General features: G+C 39.9%; 2 protein-coding genes across 2 annotated transcripts in view; one reads left to right on the forward strand and one right to left on the reverse strand.

Moving 5' to 3' along the window:
* Window positions 1–20,183, reverse strand: part of hspb6 (heat shock protein family B (small) member 6) — a 138,728-nt gene that overhangs the window by 116,861 nt on the left and 1,684 nt on the right. The window lies entirely within an intron of this gene.
* st14 (ST14 transmembrane serine protease matriptase) overlaps window positions 1–20,183 on the forward strand; it is a 44,089-nt gene that overhangs the window by 15,398 nt on the left and 8,508 nt on the right. Inside the window, exons 6-14 of the mRNA XM_087812965.1 lie at window positions 1,349–1,384; window positions 4,251–4,479; window positions 8,390–8,529; window positions 8,586–8,689; window positions 8,858–8,967; window positions 14,887–15,017; window positions 15,343–15,447; window positions 18,564–18,671; window positions 19,933–20,046. Of these exons, the coding sequence (XP_087669091.1) occupies window positions 1,349–1,384; window positions 4,251–4,479; window positions 8,390–8,529; window positions 8,586–8,689; window positions 8,858–8,967; window positions 14,887–15,017; window positions 15,343–15,447; window positions 18,564–18,671; window positions 19,933–20,046 (1,077 nt within the window). The remainder of the gene's footprint in view (window positions 1–1,348; window positions 1,385–4,250; window positions 4,480–8,389; window positions 8,530–8,585; window positions 8,690–8,857; window positions 8,968–14,886; window positions 15,018–15,342; window positions 15,448–18,563; window positions 18,672–19,932; window positions 20,047–20,183) is intronic.

Consider the following 20,183-nt stretch of genomic DNA (forward strand, 5'->3'; position numbering starts at 1 on the left):
TGAAAATGTAACTTATCTAGTAGAGAAAAACAAAACAACAAAAACTGTTTTATTAGATTTTTAAGATGGATTTGTTGTTTGTGGAAACTTCACAATTAAATATTTCTACTTCACTGTAAGGATTTTTTTTAACTTTAAACAAATATTTCAGGCGTATTTTGTCTCAAAATATTAAAAAAATTCAATTTTTCTTGACTTGGATCATTGTTGCGTCAAATAAAATCATTTAAATTCAAATAAAAATCGATATTTTTCTCGACTGAAAGATGAAACTATTCTTCAGTTTAAATATCAAAACAAACGGTTTGTTCTCGGATTAATACGACATTTAAAAACATCTTTTGACAAAACAAACATTTGTAAACAATTCAAATAGTTCAGTGTGAACCGTTTTAAACATTTAAAATTAAACAAATGTTTTTCCCGCCATTTTGATGGTTTTTTTAAACGTCGTTTAAAATTTTGCACTAAAAACTACACTGAAAATGTAACTTGTCTAGTAGAAAAAAAAACAAAAAACTGTTTTATTAGATTTTTAAGATGCCTTTAATGTTTGTGGAAACATTTACAATTAAATAATTCTACTTCACTGTAAGAATGTTTTAACTTTAAACAAATATTTCAGGCATATTTAGTTAGTTTTCTTGACTTGGATCATTGTTGCATCAAATAAAATCATTTAAATTCAAATAAAACTCGATATTTTTCTCGACCGAAAGATGAAACTATTCTTCAGTTTAAATATCAAAACAAACGGTTTGTTCTCGGATTAAAACGACATTTAAAAACATCTTTTGACAAAACAAACACTCTTGACATTTCTCTTGAAAACAGTCGTCGAAGTACATATTTCTTAATACGTGACATTTAACCAGAAGCTTCGATTCGAGTCGCTCCAGATGGTTATTGACGTTCCTCTCGCGCCGTGATGGGAATCTCTGGCCGATAAGATCCAGACGGATAAGAAAGACCCTCTCGTCCGCACATTTGCACGCACTCCGGCGCTCTAATGATATTAGCCGGCGCTGGCGTGGCCCCCAGACGACCATTTCTCTTCTTTTTCGTCGGCTCAGCGCTCGCCTTGCATTCGTCAACATCTGGGCCGCCGTCCAGGCCCGGCCTCCGTGACTCGCCAGCTTCCAGATCTCTTTAAAATGATTTCTGTGCGTATGATTCCATGTCGCCGTCCAGGACACTTAGGGGGAGACGGATGGTCCGGGGTGAGGAGGCGGGGGCCCCCGGCTAGCTGGTTTTTAAACTCGAATGTCGAGGGATATTTGCGAGTATTGTTTTGTATCAAAGTTTTGTTGAAGATTTTTATCTCAAACGTTGTCTTTTGTTTTCTCAGACACGGACCCTCGTATGGCCCGGAACCCCAGAGCCAGTGAGTCCAGAACTTTTTTTTCCCCACTAGTGACCGTCTCATCCGACGCCATCATGGACGCGATCATCCTTCTCAGAAACACTCGTAGATCTTTACCTAAAAAAAAACATCTTGTTTTTTATTTTTACGTTAGTGAAGTGGTCTGCTTAAGACCCTGGCTCCCGCTGTGGATTTTAAGTTATCTTTGGATGACGCTTAAAGAAACGGTGTCTTTGTAATAACCAGAAGATTTGATGGGATGATATGGGAAAAACAGGACGAGTGAAAAATCACCAGTTGTTTACAAGAAATTACGCCAAAAACAAACAAAAAAATCCTGTAAATTTGACACAAAAAGGATTTAAACTTTACTAACAAGTTGAGAATTTTCAACAATTTTCAAAATGATCAAAAATGATAATTGAACATTTTCCAGTAGGTATTAGCTAGCTTTAGCGTTAGCAACACACCTTATGTTTTGAAAAGATAACCTCATGGATGGATGGATGGATGGATACTTTATTGATCCTCTGAGGAGAAATTAATTGTTCAGCTCCATCCATCCATCCATCCATCCATCCATCCATCCATCCATCCATCCATCCATCCATCCATCCATCCATCCATCCATCCATCCATCCATCCATCCATCCATCCATCCATCCATCCATCCATCCATCCATCCATCCATCCATCCATCCATCCATCCATCCATCCATCCATCCATCCATCCATCCATCCATCCATCCATCCATCCATCCATCCATCCATCCATCCATCCATCCATCCATCCATCCATCCATCCATCCATCCATCCATCCATCCATCCATCCATCCATCCATCCATCCATCCATCCATCCATCCATCCATCCATCCATCCATCCATCCATCCATCCATCCATCCATCCATCCATCCATCCATCCATCCATCCATCCATCCATCCATCCATCCATCCATCCATCCATCCATCCATCCATCCATCCATCCATCCATCCATCCATCCATCCATCCATCCATCCATCCATCCATCCATCCATCCATCCATCCATCCATCCATCCATCCATCCATCCATCCATCCATCCATCCATCCATCCATCCATCCATCCATCCATCCATCCATCCATCCATCCATCCATCCATCCATCCATCCATCCATCCATCCATCCATCCATCCATCCATCCATCCATCCATCCATCCATCCATCCATCCATCCATCCATCCATCCATCCATCCATCCATCCATCCATCCATCCATCCATCCATCCATCCATCCATCCATCCATCCATCCATCCATCCATCCATCCATCCATCCATCCATCCATCCATCCATCCATCCATCCATCCATCCATCCATCCATCCATCCATCCATCCATCCATCCATCCATCCATCCATCCATCCATCCATCCATCCATCCATCCATCCATCCATCCATCCATCCATCCATCCATCCATCCATCCATCCATCCATCCATCCATCCATCCATCCATCCATCCATCCATCCATCCATCCATCCATCCATCCATCCATCCATCCATCCATCCATCCATCCATCCATCCATCCATCCATCCATCCATCCATCCATCCATCCATCCATCCATCCATCCATCCATCCATCCATCCATCCATCCATCCATCCATCCATCCATCCATCCATCCATCCATCCATCCATCCATCCATCCATCCATCCATCCATCCATCCATCCATCCATCCATCCATCCATCCATCCATCCATCCATCCATCCATCCATCCATCCATCCATCCATCCATCCATCCATCCATCCATCCATCCATCCATCCATCCATCCATCCATCCATCCATCCATCCATCCATCCATCCATCCATCCATCCATCCATCCATCCATCCATCCATCCATCCATCCATCCATCCATCCATCCATCCATCCATCCATCCATCCATCCATCCATCCATCCATCCATCCATCCATCCATCCATCCATCCATCCATCCATCCATCCATCCATCCATCCATCCATCCATCCATCCATCCATCCATCCATCCATCCATCCATCCATCCATCCATCCATCCATCCATCCATCCATCCATCCATCCATCCATCCATCCATCCATCCATCCATCCATCCATCCATCCATCCATCCATCCATCCATCCATCCATCCATCCATCCATCCATCCATCCATCCATCCATCCATCCATCCATCCATCCATCCATCCATCCATCCATCCATCCATCCATCCATCCATCCATCCATCCATCCATCCATCCATCCATCCATCCATCCATCCATCCATCCATCCATCCATCCATCCATCCATCCATCCATCCATCCATCCTCTAAACAGCTTCTAAACTCAAAACTAAGCTCATACGATAAACACACCATGTTGCTGTAAATGTTTTGCTGTTGATTGTTTTACTGTCACCTTGACTCACGTAATGCAGTTAGCTTAGCGTCACTGGTAGCGTAGCGGCTATCAAGCTAGCTTCCCGATTCATCAAAGCCCCTTTTTTTGTGCGAGCCGACAATTCTCATTAAGTTCCATTGAGTCGTTTCATGACATAAACATGTGGAATAGGCTCCTCGGGGGAGGTATGCACGAGCTTTGTTCTCCCGCCAGAGCCTGATGAGTGGAATGAGTAGAGAAGACGGAAGATCTTCCTCCGTCTCTCCGTGACACAAAGATCTTTGAGGGCGACTCTGATGAGTCGAGTCCTTCTGGTACCAGAGTCGACATCAAAGAAGGAATCAAAAGGATTGATTCACAGCGAAGACGATGGTCGAGAACAAGGAGATAAAACAAGATCTTCAACCGCCGGAGCTTTTCAATCTTTCAAGAAAAGGCATATCTGAGTTTAAGGCGTGAATAATGAAAGTCTTCTGTTCCTCGTAGAGGAGTGCTTCTTCCGTCTGGAGGCCACGGCCACCGCCGCCAAGTTCTCGTCCCCGGGGTACCCGACCGGCTACCCCCCGAAGTCCCGCTGCCAGTGGCAGATCCGGGCCACGGAGAACCACGTCATCTTCCTCAACTTCCCGTTCTTCAGCATCGAGGACGACTGCTCCGACGACTTCGTCTCCATCTACGACTCCTTGAGTCCCGACGACTCTCAGGCCATCACCGAGTGAGTTCCGGGATTCGCACCCGCGACCCTGTTTTCTGATTCAAGTCTAAACCGCGGAACCACATCGCATCATCCGAGCTTTCGTTTTGGTTCTTTTTGATCATTTCCAACGATGTCGTGTTTAAATCCCTTCGACCAATCCAAGAGCAGCGTCCGGTCACATGACGTTTGACTGTCTTGATGACACTTTGTGAAGCTGCCAAATACAACTTCCTGTTTGTGATCGACCGAAAAGTAAATGTAGAAAAACACAAAAGGTTTAGAAAAGTTTATCCTGAGTCACTGACTGCACGAACAAAATAATAATTTGACCTGTTAGTAATAACATAATTACTAATTATATAATAATTACTATGATTATAAATATGTTCTTAAATTTGAGGTCCAGGTGTCAATCATTGCCAGAAAATTTAGAAAACCATTATTTATGTTGTAAGTGTTTAAAATATTGAAAAAAAAAGGTAATTACAAGATTATACAATTTCATAGGTTTTTTTAAGTGATTTCCAAACCATTAATATTTACTTTAAATGTTTTTAATTGTACATTTTTGATCATTTAATTTAAATTTTTCAAATTATATATAAACTATATATTTATTTATTTATGAAGCTTAACAAACACCATCCAAATATCAAAAAGAGAAAATAAATCACGTGGAGGAGCTGGTGTGCTTGAGACCTTGGCTCCGGCTCTGGGGATTAAATGTAAACGTTTTGTTAAATCAATAGTTCTATACAAATAATGATACAATAATTATATCTAATATCATTTAAAATACTTAATTGTTATAATGAAACCAAGTAAATGTATATTATTTTTTGTGAACATGTCGATTTCTGACATAAAAATGTAATTTGTTTCGTACAATATATTTTTAGTCTTATTTGAACCAATCACATGTTTAAACAGTTTAAAATCTATGGATGCGTCAACAACAACAACAACAACAACAACAACAACAACATCAAGACATTACTGCGTCTGTTGAAACCTCGCTGATTATTTGTAATTATTTATTTGTAATCCTGACCAAAAACAAAGTTTTTAAAAGGGGGAAAAAAAATTCAAACATTATAAATAACTTGTATTTGAAAAACATCTGTTAATTTTCTTTTAATTAATAACATTTATACACTTTTATTGCATTTTCTCTTCCTAACCATGAACCGCAAATAAAGAAAAACAATCTACGAAAATAAATCCTTAAACATATTTGATAACTTTTTATATAAAAAGATGTTCTAATGAAACCAAATAAATGTATATTATTTTTCGTGAACATGTCGATTTCTGACATCAATTTTTAATTTTTTTTTATATTTCCATGAAAATCTTTGACTTATTTAAACGTGAAACATTCTGGACACAAAAGGTTTTCTTACGACATATTTAAACTGATCACATGTTAGGTTAAGTAGAACTTTATTGATCCCTCCTTCGGGAAATTGTTTTTTTTTTCCAATTAGCCACAGCAATACAGCAATTTCTCATAAAAAATAAATAAAAATAAAATAAGAACAAAGAAAAGTAAAGAGAAAGAACAAGATGATACAATCCAATCTAAAGATAAAGAAGAAAAAAAACAAAGACAAAAGGATACAAAGACTAACATAGAACAGAACATCCAGATACTTTTACTCCACTCCTGCCCTCAGAATTGTACAATTTTACAGCACGAGGCTTTTAAACTCTATGGATGCAACAACAACAACAACAACAACAACCAAAGTTTTTAAAAGGGGGAAAAAAAATTCAAACATTATAAATAACTTTTATTTGAAAAACATCTGTTAATTTTCTTTTAATTAATAACATTTATACACTTTTATTGCATTTTCTCTTCCTAACCATGAACCGCAAAAAAAGAAAAACAATCTACGAAAATAAATCCTTAAACATATTTGATAACTTTTTATATAAAAAGATGTTCTAATGAAACCAAATAAATGTATATTATTTTTCGTGAACATCAGTTTTTTCTATTTTTTATTTTTTTTAACATTTCCATGAACATTTTTGACTTATTTAAACGTGAAACATTCTGGACACAAAGGGTTTTCTTACGACATATTTGAACTGATCACATGTTAGTTTAAGTAGAACTTTATTGATCCCTCTTTCGGGAAATTGTTTTTTTTTTCCAATTAGCCACAGCAATACAGCAATTTCTCATAAAAAATAAATAAATATAAAATAAGAACAAAGAAAAGTAAAGAGAAAGAACAAGATGATACAATCCAATCTAAAGATAAAGAAGAAAAAAAACAAAGACAAAAGGATACAAAGACTAACATAGAACAGAACATCCAGATACTTTTACTCCACTCCTGCCCTCAGAATTGTACAATTTAACAGCACGAGGCTTTTAAACTCTATGGATGCATCCACAACAATAACAACAACAAGACATTCCTGTGCCGGTTGAACCCGTCGCCGCTCACGCCCCTTTTTTTTACGCTTAACTCCCGCGACCTCAGCGAGATTGAATTGGCTCGGAAAGACCTTCCGTTTTAAATCTGCGCTGAGTGCCAACCTGGATGCTGCCATTACTGTGTAATTGCACTCTGTCTGCGCAGGGAAGCCAGAGTGTGATTACGGAGCGAGCGGCTCTTAAAAGCAACATCACTTGTAGCTGCAGGCAATTCAATCTCGCCGAGCCTTGCCAAACAAATATGCTTTACCGAGGGATGCGAGACCGAAGGAAAAAACATTTTAGGGCTTTTGAGCTTCTGCTTCATCCGAGGTGACGTGAGCTTTATTGAGATGTGAGCTTTTTAAAAAGGATAAAAATGCATGGAAACATAATTAAAAATGTTTTATTTGAAAAACTTCTATTATTTTAAATGAAAAACATTTATATACATTTTCTCTTCCTAACCATGAACCACAAAAAAAGAAAAACAATCTTTACAAATATTTGATAACTTTGTATAAAAAAAACATTTATAAAAAAATGTTAAATTATTAAAAAAAACTTTTTTTTATCAAATATTAACGGCAAAAACTAAAATAAATCTTTAAACATATTTTATGACTTTTTATATAAAAATAATTCTGTTTATTTTTGATATTTGTTGTTACATTCTAACCATGAACCACAAAAAAGGAAAACAATCTTTAAAAATATTTGATAACTTTGTATAAAAAAAACATTTATAAAAAAATGTTAAATTATTAAAAAAAAACATTTTTTTATTTATTATAAATGGCAAATTAAAAAAAAAATACTCTTTAAACATATTTAATTACTTTTAATATTTAAAAAAATATGTTTATTTTTGATAATTAATTAAATTTCCTTAAATAGATTTGTTATTACATCCTAACAATAGTAGATAGAAAAATAAATCATTTAAACATTACATTCATTTTTATTTAAACATTGATTTTATTTAAAACATTTTTTTTTATGAATTAATAAAAAAAAAAGTGATTACATTTACTTACCCTAACGTTAAACCACAAAAAAGAAAAAAAATATATATACATTTTTTTATTCTTTCAATCATATTTATATATTTTTTCTTTAAAAAAAAAAAAAAAAGGTTTATTTTGTTAGTTTCTTCACTTCTTATTGTATTCCTTTCATTTCTTCTAAATGTTTTTCCTGACTAACCCTCAGTCAACTAAGAAGTCATGCTTGGGTTGTTTCACTTGTATGGCTGCTCACCGCTGCTGCTCACGTGCCAAACTTGAGAAATGGAATCTTTATGAATTATAAATCTTTTTAATTATGTATTCAAAAAACAATATGTTTAACATTAAAGATATATTTTAAAAATCAGTTATAAAAAAAATAATTTCAGTCAAAAGTTGCAATATTTAAATGGGAGTAGAGGGACGAGCATGTATGAGGTCAGTGAACTTCGAGCCTCTAAACATACTAAACCATGTGTCACGCTAACAGGAAGTGTGGTCAGCGCCCGCCCTCCAACCCCCTCCAGGTGGTCTCGTCCGGCAACATCATGCTGGTCAACATGATCTCGGACGGCCAGGACCAGCACCCCGGGTTCACGGCCGAGTACAAGGCGCTGCCCAAGAGTCAAGGTAGGGGCGCTCGTGACCCACGCGTCCGATTCACCCTCGTAACGCTTCTCTCTCAGTGATCAAGTGCGGCGGCGTCCTGTCCGACAAGAAGGGAGTCTTCACGTCCCCGCTGTACCCCGTCTTCTACCCCCCCGCCACCGACTGCAAGTGGACCATTAAGGTTTGTTACGGCCCCCCCCCCCCCCCTTAACTCACCGCCGGAGAAACGCTGAGGCGGCGTTTCTACGAGCAGCTCCTCCGTCTTCATCTGTCAGTCGGCGCCGCAGTGTTTTTTTTTCGCCGCTTCCTTCGTGTCGGCGTCTCACGTGGTTGACCGTCTCTGCCGCAGGTGCCTGATGGGAAAAAAGTGCAGGTGAAGTTCAGCATGTTCCGGATGAAGGAGCCCGGCGTGGACACCCGCGCCTGCCACAAAGACTACCTGGAGGTTATGGGCAACAAGTAAGACGCAAGGCATCATGGGAGCTCTTCGCTAGTTATTTACGAGAGCTGGCGTCTCTGCAGGTTAAACTGTAAACGCTCTTGGAAGTAATGGCTTCTATTTCCACATATTTGTCTTCGGCTAATGGCCTTTGTAACAGTCGCACTTCCACACACGGACGCACACACAGACGCACACGCAGACGCACACGCAGACGCACACACTGGGAGGTAATCAGAGCAAAACCAGCTTTAACGTAGAAAACGCTGCTCGGTTCGTCACGACTTTACTTTCAGGTCCAGTGACTTTTCAAAGACACGTGAACGACATTTAAAGATGTGTAGCTTTTCAAGTGTAGGTACAAATACACAACCTTGTACAACAACCATTATTTTCCTGTGAAACGAAAATGGAAACGGAAGGCAATAACCTACACACATCATTGTGTACAAAATAAAAATATATATATATTCAGAAGAGAGTATATTCAAAGTCAAGAGCAAATGTAATACTTCTAAAAATAGTAGACCTAGAAGTATAAATACTTGATTTACATTTTTCCTCCAAAAATGACAACATTTTTGTACAACTTAGTCGTGAATGAACAAAACGGAGGAAAAAATTAGCAAAAAGAAAACAATATATATCCTAAAACTGTAATAAACCTAAGATGATACATGCCAAATACATGTATATATCAAAATGTCAGTATTGTGTACAGTGTGTAATTAGTCTAGAGCCACAAACTGCCAGAAGTTTTGTCTTCTGAAAACGCAGATAATTAGGTGTTGTATGCAGATGACTTGATGTTGTACGCAGATGACTTGATGTTGTACGCAGATGACTTGATGTTGTACGCAGATGACTTGATGTTGTACGCAGATGACTTGATGTTGTATGCAGATGACTTGATGTTGTACGCAGATGACTTGGTGTTGTACGAAGATGACTTGGTGTTGTACGAAGATGACTTGGTGTTGTACGAAGATGACTTAATGTTGTACGCAGATCACTTGGTGTTGTACGCAGATGACTTGGTGTTGTACGCAGATGACTTGGTGTTGTACGCAGATGACTTGATGTTGTACGCAGATGACTTGATGTTGTACGCAGATGACTTGATGTTGTACGCAGATGACTTGATGTTGTACGAAGATGACTTGGTGTTGTACGCAGATGACTTGGTGTTGTACGAAGATGACTTGGTGTTGTACGAAGATGACTTGGTGTTGTACGAAGATGACTTAATGTTGTACGCAGATCACTTGGTGTTGTACGCAGATCACTTGGTGTTGTACGCAGATCACTTGGTGTTGTACGCAGATGACTTGGTGTTGTACGCAGATGACTTGGTGTTGTATGCAGATGACTTGGTGTTGTACGAAGATGACTTGGTGTTGTACGAAGATGACTTGGTGTTGTACGAAGATGACTTAATGTTGTACGCAGATCACTTGGTGTTGTACGCAGATCACTTGGTGTTGTACGCAGATCACTTGGTGTTGTACGCAGATGACTTGGTGTTGTACGCAGATGACTTGGTGTTGTATGCAGATGACTTGGTGTTGTACGAAGATGACTTGGTGTTGTACGAAGATGACTTAATGTTGTACGCAGATCACTTGGTGTTGTACGCAGATCACTTGGTGTTGTACGCGGATGACTTAGTGTTGTACAAAGATGACTTGGTGTTTTTTATGCAGATGACTTGGTGTTGTACGAGTATGACTCGGTGTTGTACGAAGATGACTTGGTGTTGTACGAAGATGACTTGGTGTTGTACGAAGATGACTTGGTGTTGTACGAAGATGACTTGGTGTTTTTTATGCAGATCACTTGGTGTTGTACGAGTATGACTCGGTGTTGTACGCAGATGACTTGGTGTTGTACGCAGATGACTTGGTGTTGTACGCAGATGACTTGATGTTGTACGCAGATGACTTGGTGTTGTACGCAGATGACTTGGTGTTTTTTATGCAGATCACTTGGTGTTGTACGAGTATGACTCGGTGTTGTACGAAGATGACTTGGTGTTGTACGAAGATGACTTGGTGTTGTACGAAGATGACTTGGTGTTGTACGAAGATGACTTGGTGTTGTACGAAGATGACTTGGTGTTTTTTATGCAGATCACTTGGTGTTGTACGAGTATGACTCGGTGTTGTACGCAGATGACTTGGTGTTGTACGCAGATGACTTGGTGTTGTACGCAGATGACTTGGTGTTGTACGCAGATGACTTGGTGTTGTACGAAGATGACTTGGTGTTGTACGAAGATGACTTGGTGTTGTACGCAGATGACTTGGTGTTGTACGAAGATGACTTGGTGTTGTACGAAGATGACTTGGTGTTGTACGCAGATGACTTGATGTTGTACGCAGATGACTTGGTGTTGTACGCAGATGACTTGATGTTGTACGCAGATGACTTGATGTTGTACAAAGATGACTTGGTGTTGTACGCAGATGACTTGGTGTTGTACGAAGATGACTTGGTGTTGTACGAAGATGACTTGGTGTTGTACGAAGATGACTTAATGTTGTACGCAGATCACTTGGTGTTGTACGCAGATCACTTGGTGTTGTACGCAGATGACTTGGTGTTGTACGCAGATGACTTGGTGTTGTACTCAGATGACTTGGTGTTGTACGCAGATGACTTGGTGTTGTACGAAGATGACTTGGTGTTGTACGAAGATGACTTAATGTTGTACGCAGATCACTTGGTGTTGTACGCAGATCACTTGGTGTTGTACGCGGATGACTTAGTGTTGTACAAAGATGACTTGGTGTTTTTTATGCAGATGACTTGGTGTTGTACGAGTATGACTCGGTGTTGTACGAAGATGACTTGGTTTTGTACGAAGATGACTTGGTGTTGTACGAAGATGACTTGGTGTTGTACGCAGATGACTTGGTGTTGTACGCAGATGACTTGGTGTTGTACGCAGATGACTTGATGTTGTACGCAGATGACTTGGTGTTGTACGCAGATGACTTGGTGTTTTTTATGCAGATCACTTGGTGTTGTACGAGTATGACTCGGTGTTGTACGAAGATGACTTGGTGTTGTACGAAGATGACTTGGTGTTGTACGAAGATGACTTGGTGTTGTACGAAGATGACTTGGTGTTGTACGAAGATGACTTGGTGTTTTTTATGCAGATCACTTGGTGTTGTACGAGTATGACTCGGTGTTGTACGCAGATGACTTGGTGTTGTACGCAGATGACTTGGTGTTGTACGCAGATGACTTGGTGTTGTACGCAGATGACTTGGTGTTGTACGAAGATGACTTGGTGTTGTACGAAGATGACTTGGTGTTGTACGCAGATGACTTGGTGTTGTACGAAGATGACTTGGTGTTGTATGAAGATGACTTGGTGTTGTACGCAGATGACTTGATGTTGTACGCAGATGACTTGGTGTTGTACGAAGATGACTTGGTGTTGTACGAAGATGACTTGGTGTTGTACGAAGATGACTTGATGTTGTACGAAGATGACTTGATGTTGTACGAAGATGACTTGATGTTGTACGCAGATGACTTGGTGTTGTACGAAGATGACTTGGTGTTGTACGAAGATGACTTGGTGTTGTACGAAGATGACTTGGTGTTGTACGCAGATGACTTGGTGTTGTACGAAGATGACTTGGTGTTGTACGCAGATGACTTGGTGTTGTACGAAGATGACTTGGTGTTGTACGAAGATGACTTAAAGTTGTACGCAGATCACTTGATGTTGTACGCAGATGACTTGGTGTTGTACGAAGATGACTTGGTGTTGTACGAAGATGACTTGGTGTTGTACGAAGATGACTTAATGTTGTACGCAGATCACTTGGTGTTGTACGCAGATCACTTGGTGTTGTACGCAGATCACTTGGTGTTGTACGCAGATGACTTGGTGTTGTACGCAGATGACTTGGTGTTGTACGCAGATGACTTGGTGTTGTACGAAGATGACTTGGTGTTGTACGAAGATGACTTAATGTTGTACGCAGATCACTTGGTGTTGTACGCAGATCACTTGGTGTTGTACGCGGATGACTTAGTGTTGTACAAAGATGACTTGGTGTTTTTTATGCAGATGACTTGGTGTTGTACGAGTATGACTCGGTGTTGTACGAAGATGACTTGGTGTTGTACGAAGATGACTTGGTGTTGTACGAAGATGACTTGGTGTTGTACGAAGATGACTTGGTGTTTTTTATGCAGATCACTTGGTGTTGTACGAGTATGACTCGGTGTTGTACGCAGATGACTTGGTGTTGTACGCAGATGACTTGGTGTTGTACGCAGATGACTTGATGTTGTACGCAGATGACTTGGTGTTGTACGCAGATGACTTGGTGTTTTTTATGCAGATCACTTGGTGTTGTACGAGTATGACTCGGTGTTGTACGAAGATGACTTGGTGTTGTACGAAGATGACTTGGTGTTGTACGAAGATGACTTGGTGTTGTACGAAGATGACTTGGTGTTGTACGAAGATGACTTGGTGTTTTTTATGCAGATCACTTGGTGTTGTACGAGTATGACTCGGTGTTGTACGCAGATGACTTGGTGTTGTACGCAGATGACTTGGTGTTGTACGCAGATGACTTGGTGTTGTACGCAGATGACTTGGTGTTGTACGAAGATGACTTGGTGTTGTACGAAGATGACTTGGTGTTGTACGCAGATGACTTGGTGTTGTACGAAGATGACTTGGTGTTGTATGAAGATGACTTGGTGTTGTACGCAGATGACTTGATGTTGTACGCAGATGACTTGGTGTTGTACGAAGATGACTTGGTGTTGTACGAAGATGACTTGGTGTTGTACGAAGATGAGTTGATGTTGTACGAAGATGACTTGATGTTGTACGCAGATGACTTGGTGTTGTACGAAGATGACTTGGTGTTGTACGAAGATGACTTGGTGTTGTACGAAGATGACTTGGTGTTGTACGCAGATGACTTGGTGTTGTACGAAGATGACTTGGTGTTGTACGCAGATGACTTGGTGTTGTACGAAGATGACTTGGTGTTGTACGAAGATGACTTGGTGTTGTACGAAGATGACTTAAAGTTGTACGCAGATCACTTGATGTTGTACGCAGATGACTTGGTGTTGTACGAAGATGACTTGGTGTTGTACGAAGATGACTTGGTGTTGTACGAAGATGACTTGGTGTTGTACGAAGATGACTTGGTGTTGTACGAAGATGACTTGGTGTTGTACGAAGATGACTTGGTGTTGTACGAAGATGACTTGGTGTTGTACGAAGATGAGTTAGTGTTGTACGCAGATGACTTAGTGTTGTACGCAGATGACTTAGTGTTGTACGAAGATGACTTAGTGTTGTACGAAGATGACTTAGTGTTGTACGCAGATGACTTAGTGTTGTACGCAGATGACTTAGTGTTGTACGCAGATGACTTAGTGTTGTACGCAGATGACTTAGTGTTGTACGCAGATGACTTAGTGTTGTACGCAGATGACTTAATGTTGTACGCAGATCACTTGGTGTTGTACGCAGATCACTTGGTGTTGTACGCGGATGACTTAGTGTTGTACAAAGATGACTTCGTTTTTTATGCGGATAAGTTAGTTTTGTATGCAGATTACTTAGTTTTGTACGCAGATGACTCGGTGTTGTACGCAGATGACTCGGTGTTGTACGCAGATGACTCGGTGTTGTACGCAGATGACTCGGTGTTGTACGCAGATGACTCAGTGTTGTACGAAGATAACTTAGTGTTGTACACAGATGACTTGGTGTTGTATGAAGATGAGTTAGTGTTGCACGCAGATGACTCGGTGTTGTATGTGGATGACTTAGTGTTGTACGCGGATGACTTAGTGTTTTACGAAGATGACTCGGTGTTGTACGCAGACGACTTGATTATATTTGTTGACATTTTTTCCCCACTAAAAGCTTTCCTTGGACGCAGGTACTGCGGCGAGTTGACGTCTCTGGCTTTCACCAGCGACACCAACGTCCTCAACGTGATGTTCCACTCGGACGAGTCGTTCACGGACAAGGGCTTCAGCGCCGAGTACAGCACCTACGACCCCAAGAACCGTGAGTCTCAATAGCGAGAGCACTCGACATGATGGCTTTGCTCTTCACGGCGAGAGCGCAGACTCTCGTAGCCGGCAATTTCGCCGGCGCCGGCGAGGTGTCTGAGTGACGGTCAAATGGAGCCGTTAAGTGACGGGAAGTGAGGATCGTCGTCGGCTTGTTTATTGTGTCCGTTTTATTTAGCGCCGTCACTCGGGAGCGCCTCGCTCCGGAGGCCCCGGCGCTCGTTATGTTGTCACCCGGACTCCGTCGGAGTGGATCCGTAATTGCTGCGATCAGCAGAGACGAGGCTGTCGCAGGATTGTCACCACCTTTTCTCTCGCAGCGTGTCCGGACATGTTCGCCTGCATGTCGGGAATCTGCATCGCCAAAGACCTGAAGTGCGACGGCTGGAACGACTGCGGAGACATGAGCGACGAGATGAAGTGCAGTGAGTTTTCCACGTCTCCCAATAAACATAAGAACCCACACAGTCTGCAGTCTTGACACCACCACCAACCCGCCCGTCACTTTAGACCAGAAAAAAACTCCTCATTTCCACTCAAGAAGTGCTGGTTTAAAATGAGTGTTTGATCCATATATCATAATGTCGTTGATGGTCAACAGATGGCAGTAGTGAGCCTGAACTCCCTTTTACAACCTGCACAGTGGCGAGAGCAAGAAAACAACTTTTTTATTTGCATTATTTTCAGTAAATATTCAAGATTATAAACAATCTTATACATTTTTATTTTGCATACATCATACACGTTGATTTATTTTGATCTTATTTCATTTTTTAAATCATCCATTACTTTTTAATGATCAATATTTCCATGAAATTATCTTTTAAACCTGATTTTCTGTTACGAAGTGTTCGATCACGAAACCACCTCGGCAGCATTATTAAAAACGATAATAATAATTCGTCACAGATAACATCACAATAAAAGTATTTAAACTCATTGTAGTTCGATAAAGTATAGTTCGTACAAGTAGATACATTTAACTGAGTAACTAAGAAGACACATCTGGGCCTAAGTACCTTAAATAAGTTTTCCGTGTTTTCAGGCCTTCGGATCACCTTGACCCAGATAAAATACAAGGGATACCACAAACACATTTATATTCGGGCGTTCGGGTCACTTTGACCCAGATACAGCACAAGGGATACCGCAAACACATTCGTTTTTTGGCCGTTCGGGTCTCTTTGACCCAGATAAAACAAAAGGGATACCGCAAACACATTTGTATTTGGGCGATAAGAATATTTCCATTCGCAAAAAAAGTATTTAAACTCATTGTAGTTCGATAAAGTATAGTTCGTACAAGTAGATACATTTACTGTAACTGAGTAACTAAGAAGACACATCTGGGCCTAAGTACCTTAAATAAGTTTTCCGTGTTTTCAGGCCTTCGGATCACCTTGACCCAGATAAGATACAAGGGATACCACAAAAACATTTATATTCGGGCGTTCGGGTCACTTTGACCCAGATACAGCACAAGGGATACCGCAAACACATTCGTTTTTTGGCCGTTCGGGTCTCTGTGACCCAGATAAAACAAAAGGGATACCGCAAACACATTTGTATTTGGGCGATAAGAATATTTCCATTCGCAATAAAAGTATTTAAACTCATTGTAGTTCGATAAAGTATAGTTTGTACAAGTAGATACATTTAACTGAGTAACTAAGAAGACACATCTGGGCCTAAGTACCTTAAATAAGTTTTCCGTGTTTTCAGGCCTTCGGATCACCTTGACCCAGATAAAATACAAGGGATACCACAAACACATTTATATTCGGGCGTTCGGGTCACTTTGACCCAGATACAGCACAAGGGATACCGCAAACACATTCGTTTTTTGGCCGTTCGGGTCTCTTTGACCCAGATAAAACAAAAGGGATACCGCAAACACATTTGTATTTGGGCGATAAGAATATTTCCATTCGCAATAAAAGTATTTAAACTCATTGTAGTTCGATAAAGTATAGTTTGTACAAGTAGATACATTTAACTGAGTAACTAAGAAGACACATCTGGGCCTAAGTAGCTTAAATAAGTTTTCTGTGTTTTCAGGCCTTCGGGTCACCTTGACCCAGATAAAATACAAGGGATACCACAAACACATTTATATTCGGGCGTTCGGGTCACTTTGACCCATATACAGCACAAGGGATACAGCAAACACATTCGTTTTTTGGCCGTTCGGGTCTCTTTGACCCAGATAAAACAAAAGGGATACCGCAAACACATTTGTATTTGGGCGATAAAAATATTTCCATTCGCAATAAAAGTATTTAAACTCATTGTAGTTCGATAAAGTATAGTTCGTACAAGTAGATACATTTAACTGAGTAACTAAGAAGACACATCTGGGCCTAAGTACCTTAAATAAGTTTTCCGTGTTTTCAGGCCTTCGGATCACCTTGACCCAGATAAAATACAAGGGATACCACAAACACATTTATATTCGGGCGTTCGGGTCACTTTGACCCAGATACAGCACAAGGGATACCGCAAACACATTCGTTTTTTGGCCGTTCGGGTCTCTTTGACCCAGATAAAACAAAAGGGATACCGCAAACACATTTGTATTTGGGCGATAAGAATATTTCCATTCGCAATAAAAGTATTTAAACTCATTGTAGTTTGATAAAGTATAGTTTGTACAAGTAGATACATTTAACTGAGTAACTAAGAAGACACATCTGGGCCTAAGTAGCTTAAATACGTTTTCTGTGTTTTCAGGCCTTCGGGTCACCTTGACCCAGATAAAATACAAGGGATACCACAAACACATTTATATTCGGGCGTTCGGGTCACTTTGACCCAGATACAGCACAAGGGATACCGCAAACACATTCGTTTTTTGGCCGTTCGGGTCTCTGTGACCCAGATAAAACAAAAGGGATACCGCAAACACATTTGTATTTGGGCGATAAGAATATTTCCATTAGCAATAAAAGTATTTAAACTCATTGTAGTTTGATAAAGTATAGTTTGTACAAGTAGATACATTTAACTGAGTAACTAAGAAGACACATCTGGGCCTAAGTAGCTTAAATAAGTTTTCTGTGTTTTCAGGCCTTCGGGTCACCTTGACCCAGATAAAATACAAGGGATACCACAAACACATTTATATTCGGGCGTTCGGGTCACTTTGACCCAGATACAGCACAAGGGATACCGCAAACACATTCGTTTTTTGGCCGTTCGGGTCTCTTTGACCCAGATAAAATACAAGGGATACCACAAACACATTTATATTCGGGCGTTCGGGTCACTTTGACCCAGATACAGCACAAGGGATACCGCAAACACATTTGTATTTGGGCGATAACAATATTTCCATTCGCAATAAAAGTATTTAAACTCATTGTAGTTCGATAAAGTATAGTTCGTACAAGTAGATACATTTAACTGAGTAACTAAGAAGACACATCTGGGCCTAAGTAGCTTAAATAAGTTTTGCTGATTGATGCAGTTTTCTGTTTTTTAAAGCTTAAAAATATGGTTTGCTGCATTTTATTGATACATTTTCCGACTGCTTTCCCTCCAGAGTGCGACCAGGAACAGTTCTCTTGCTCCAACGGACTCTGTAAACCCCGCATGTGGGTTTGCGATCGCGTGAACGACTGCGGCGACAGCAGCGACGAGAAACAGTGCAGTAAGTGAGCGTTTTTGTCGTCGTCGTCACGGCGACATCTCGGCTCGTACTTCCTTTGTCGTGTTTGAAACTTTGTTTTTTCTTATGGAAGTTTGAACCTCTGATCGTTACTTAAAAATATATTTCCGTGAGAATTTAAAATCTGCTGAATGCACTCGACTGCAGTGATGAGTTCTCTGAGAGGGAGTGACATGAACAGTGTTCGGAACACAATATTTATTTATCAAGTCGGAAAATTATTTTTATTTTTTTAGGAAAGTGTTTTTTCCTATTATTATTATTATAATTTTTTTAACATTTTTTTGAAACACTCGTTCAAAATTCTGTTGAATACGTGTAGAAATACAACGTTGAATACTGAGTCCTACCATAGCAGATCAAACTAGATAACCGTGTAAAAAATTCACTACAGCTAAGCAGAAAAGCCCCAATACATAACATTAAAAATATTGTTTCTGGCTACCCCTGGTGACGAAACGGTGTAACTACATGTCATTTCAATCTTTTTTTTTAATCATTGCCAATTTCTCGTGTGTACATTTGGTTAGAAAACGGCTTTTGTCACATAATTTTCCCTTTTCACTACGTCCGCTCGAACGATGTATTTTTAAATAAAAAAATAATAATAATATCGTCAAATAAAATGTTGCTTTAATAGGTCACACGCCTCCACCTCCATATTTTGTTACATTAAATTACTACATAAAATTAACATTATAATTTGGTAACTTTTGGCATTAAGTATTTTATTTAACTTGATACAAAAAGTTTTTTTTTCCCAACTCAAGACACAAGGGTCAAATCCACCTATATATATATATAATTTTTTTTTTACTGCGTCAACCGTTTCAGCGGTTTTTCAGCCAGATTCTGAAAATACAATTAAGGCTAAAAATTCTTATTCCGGAGCAAAATAATCCGATCCAAAAACACAATAGAAACACATATAAAAATTAGCATAAAATTGCTTAAGTCTATATTTTTTCAATGTACTTTTACTATCACATTTTTTTTTCATGGAACAACTTTTATTTTAGTAGAAGTACAATAAAGTAAAGTAAAGACTAATAAACGACTAATAAACTTCGGTTAATGGCTAAAAGTAAGTTGATCGATTTCTGCTTTTAGAGGAAGTGACTCGTTCCATGAATGTCTGACATGGAAGTGAGAAGTGAGGATATCGAATAAAAGAATGTCGAGGATCATGGAGTTCAGGACTCAGAGCCGATGGAACGTTGACTGCATGGTGTGTCGCTCTCAGGCTGCGAGGAGAACGAGTGGCGCTGCGGCGACGGCGAGTGTTTGCCTCAGGAGGTCGTGTGCGACGCCAAGACCGACTGCGAGGACGGAAGCGACGAAGCCTCGTGCGAGACATGTGAGTGTGACTCGTGATGAACGTCAACGACACACGTCGGGAAACGAGTCATTGAAACAAGTTATCAAGTTGTGTTACTATTGTTGTTTTGTGTTAAAATGAGTGTTTTCTCGAAACATTTACGTCGGTATCTGCTC

The sequence above is a fragment of the Callionymus lyra genome, chromosome 17 (genome assembly GCF_982586985.1).
Source record: "Callionymus lyra chromosome 17, fCalLyr1.hap1.1, whole genome shotgun sequence".
Taxonomy (NCBI): Eukaryota; Metazoa; Chordata; class Actinopteri; order Syngnathiformes; family Callionymidae; genus Callionymus; species Callionymus lyra.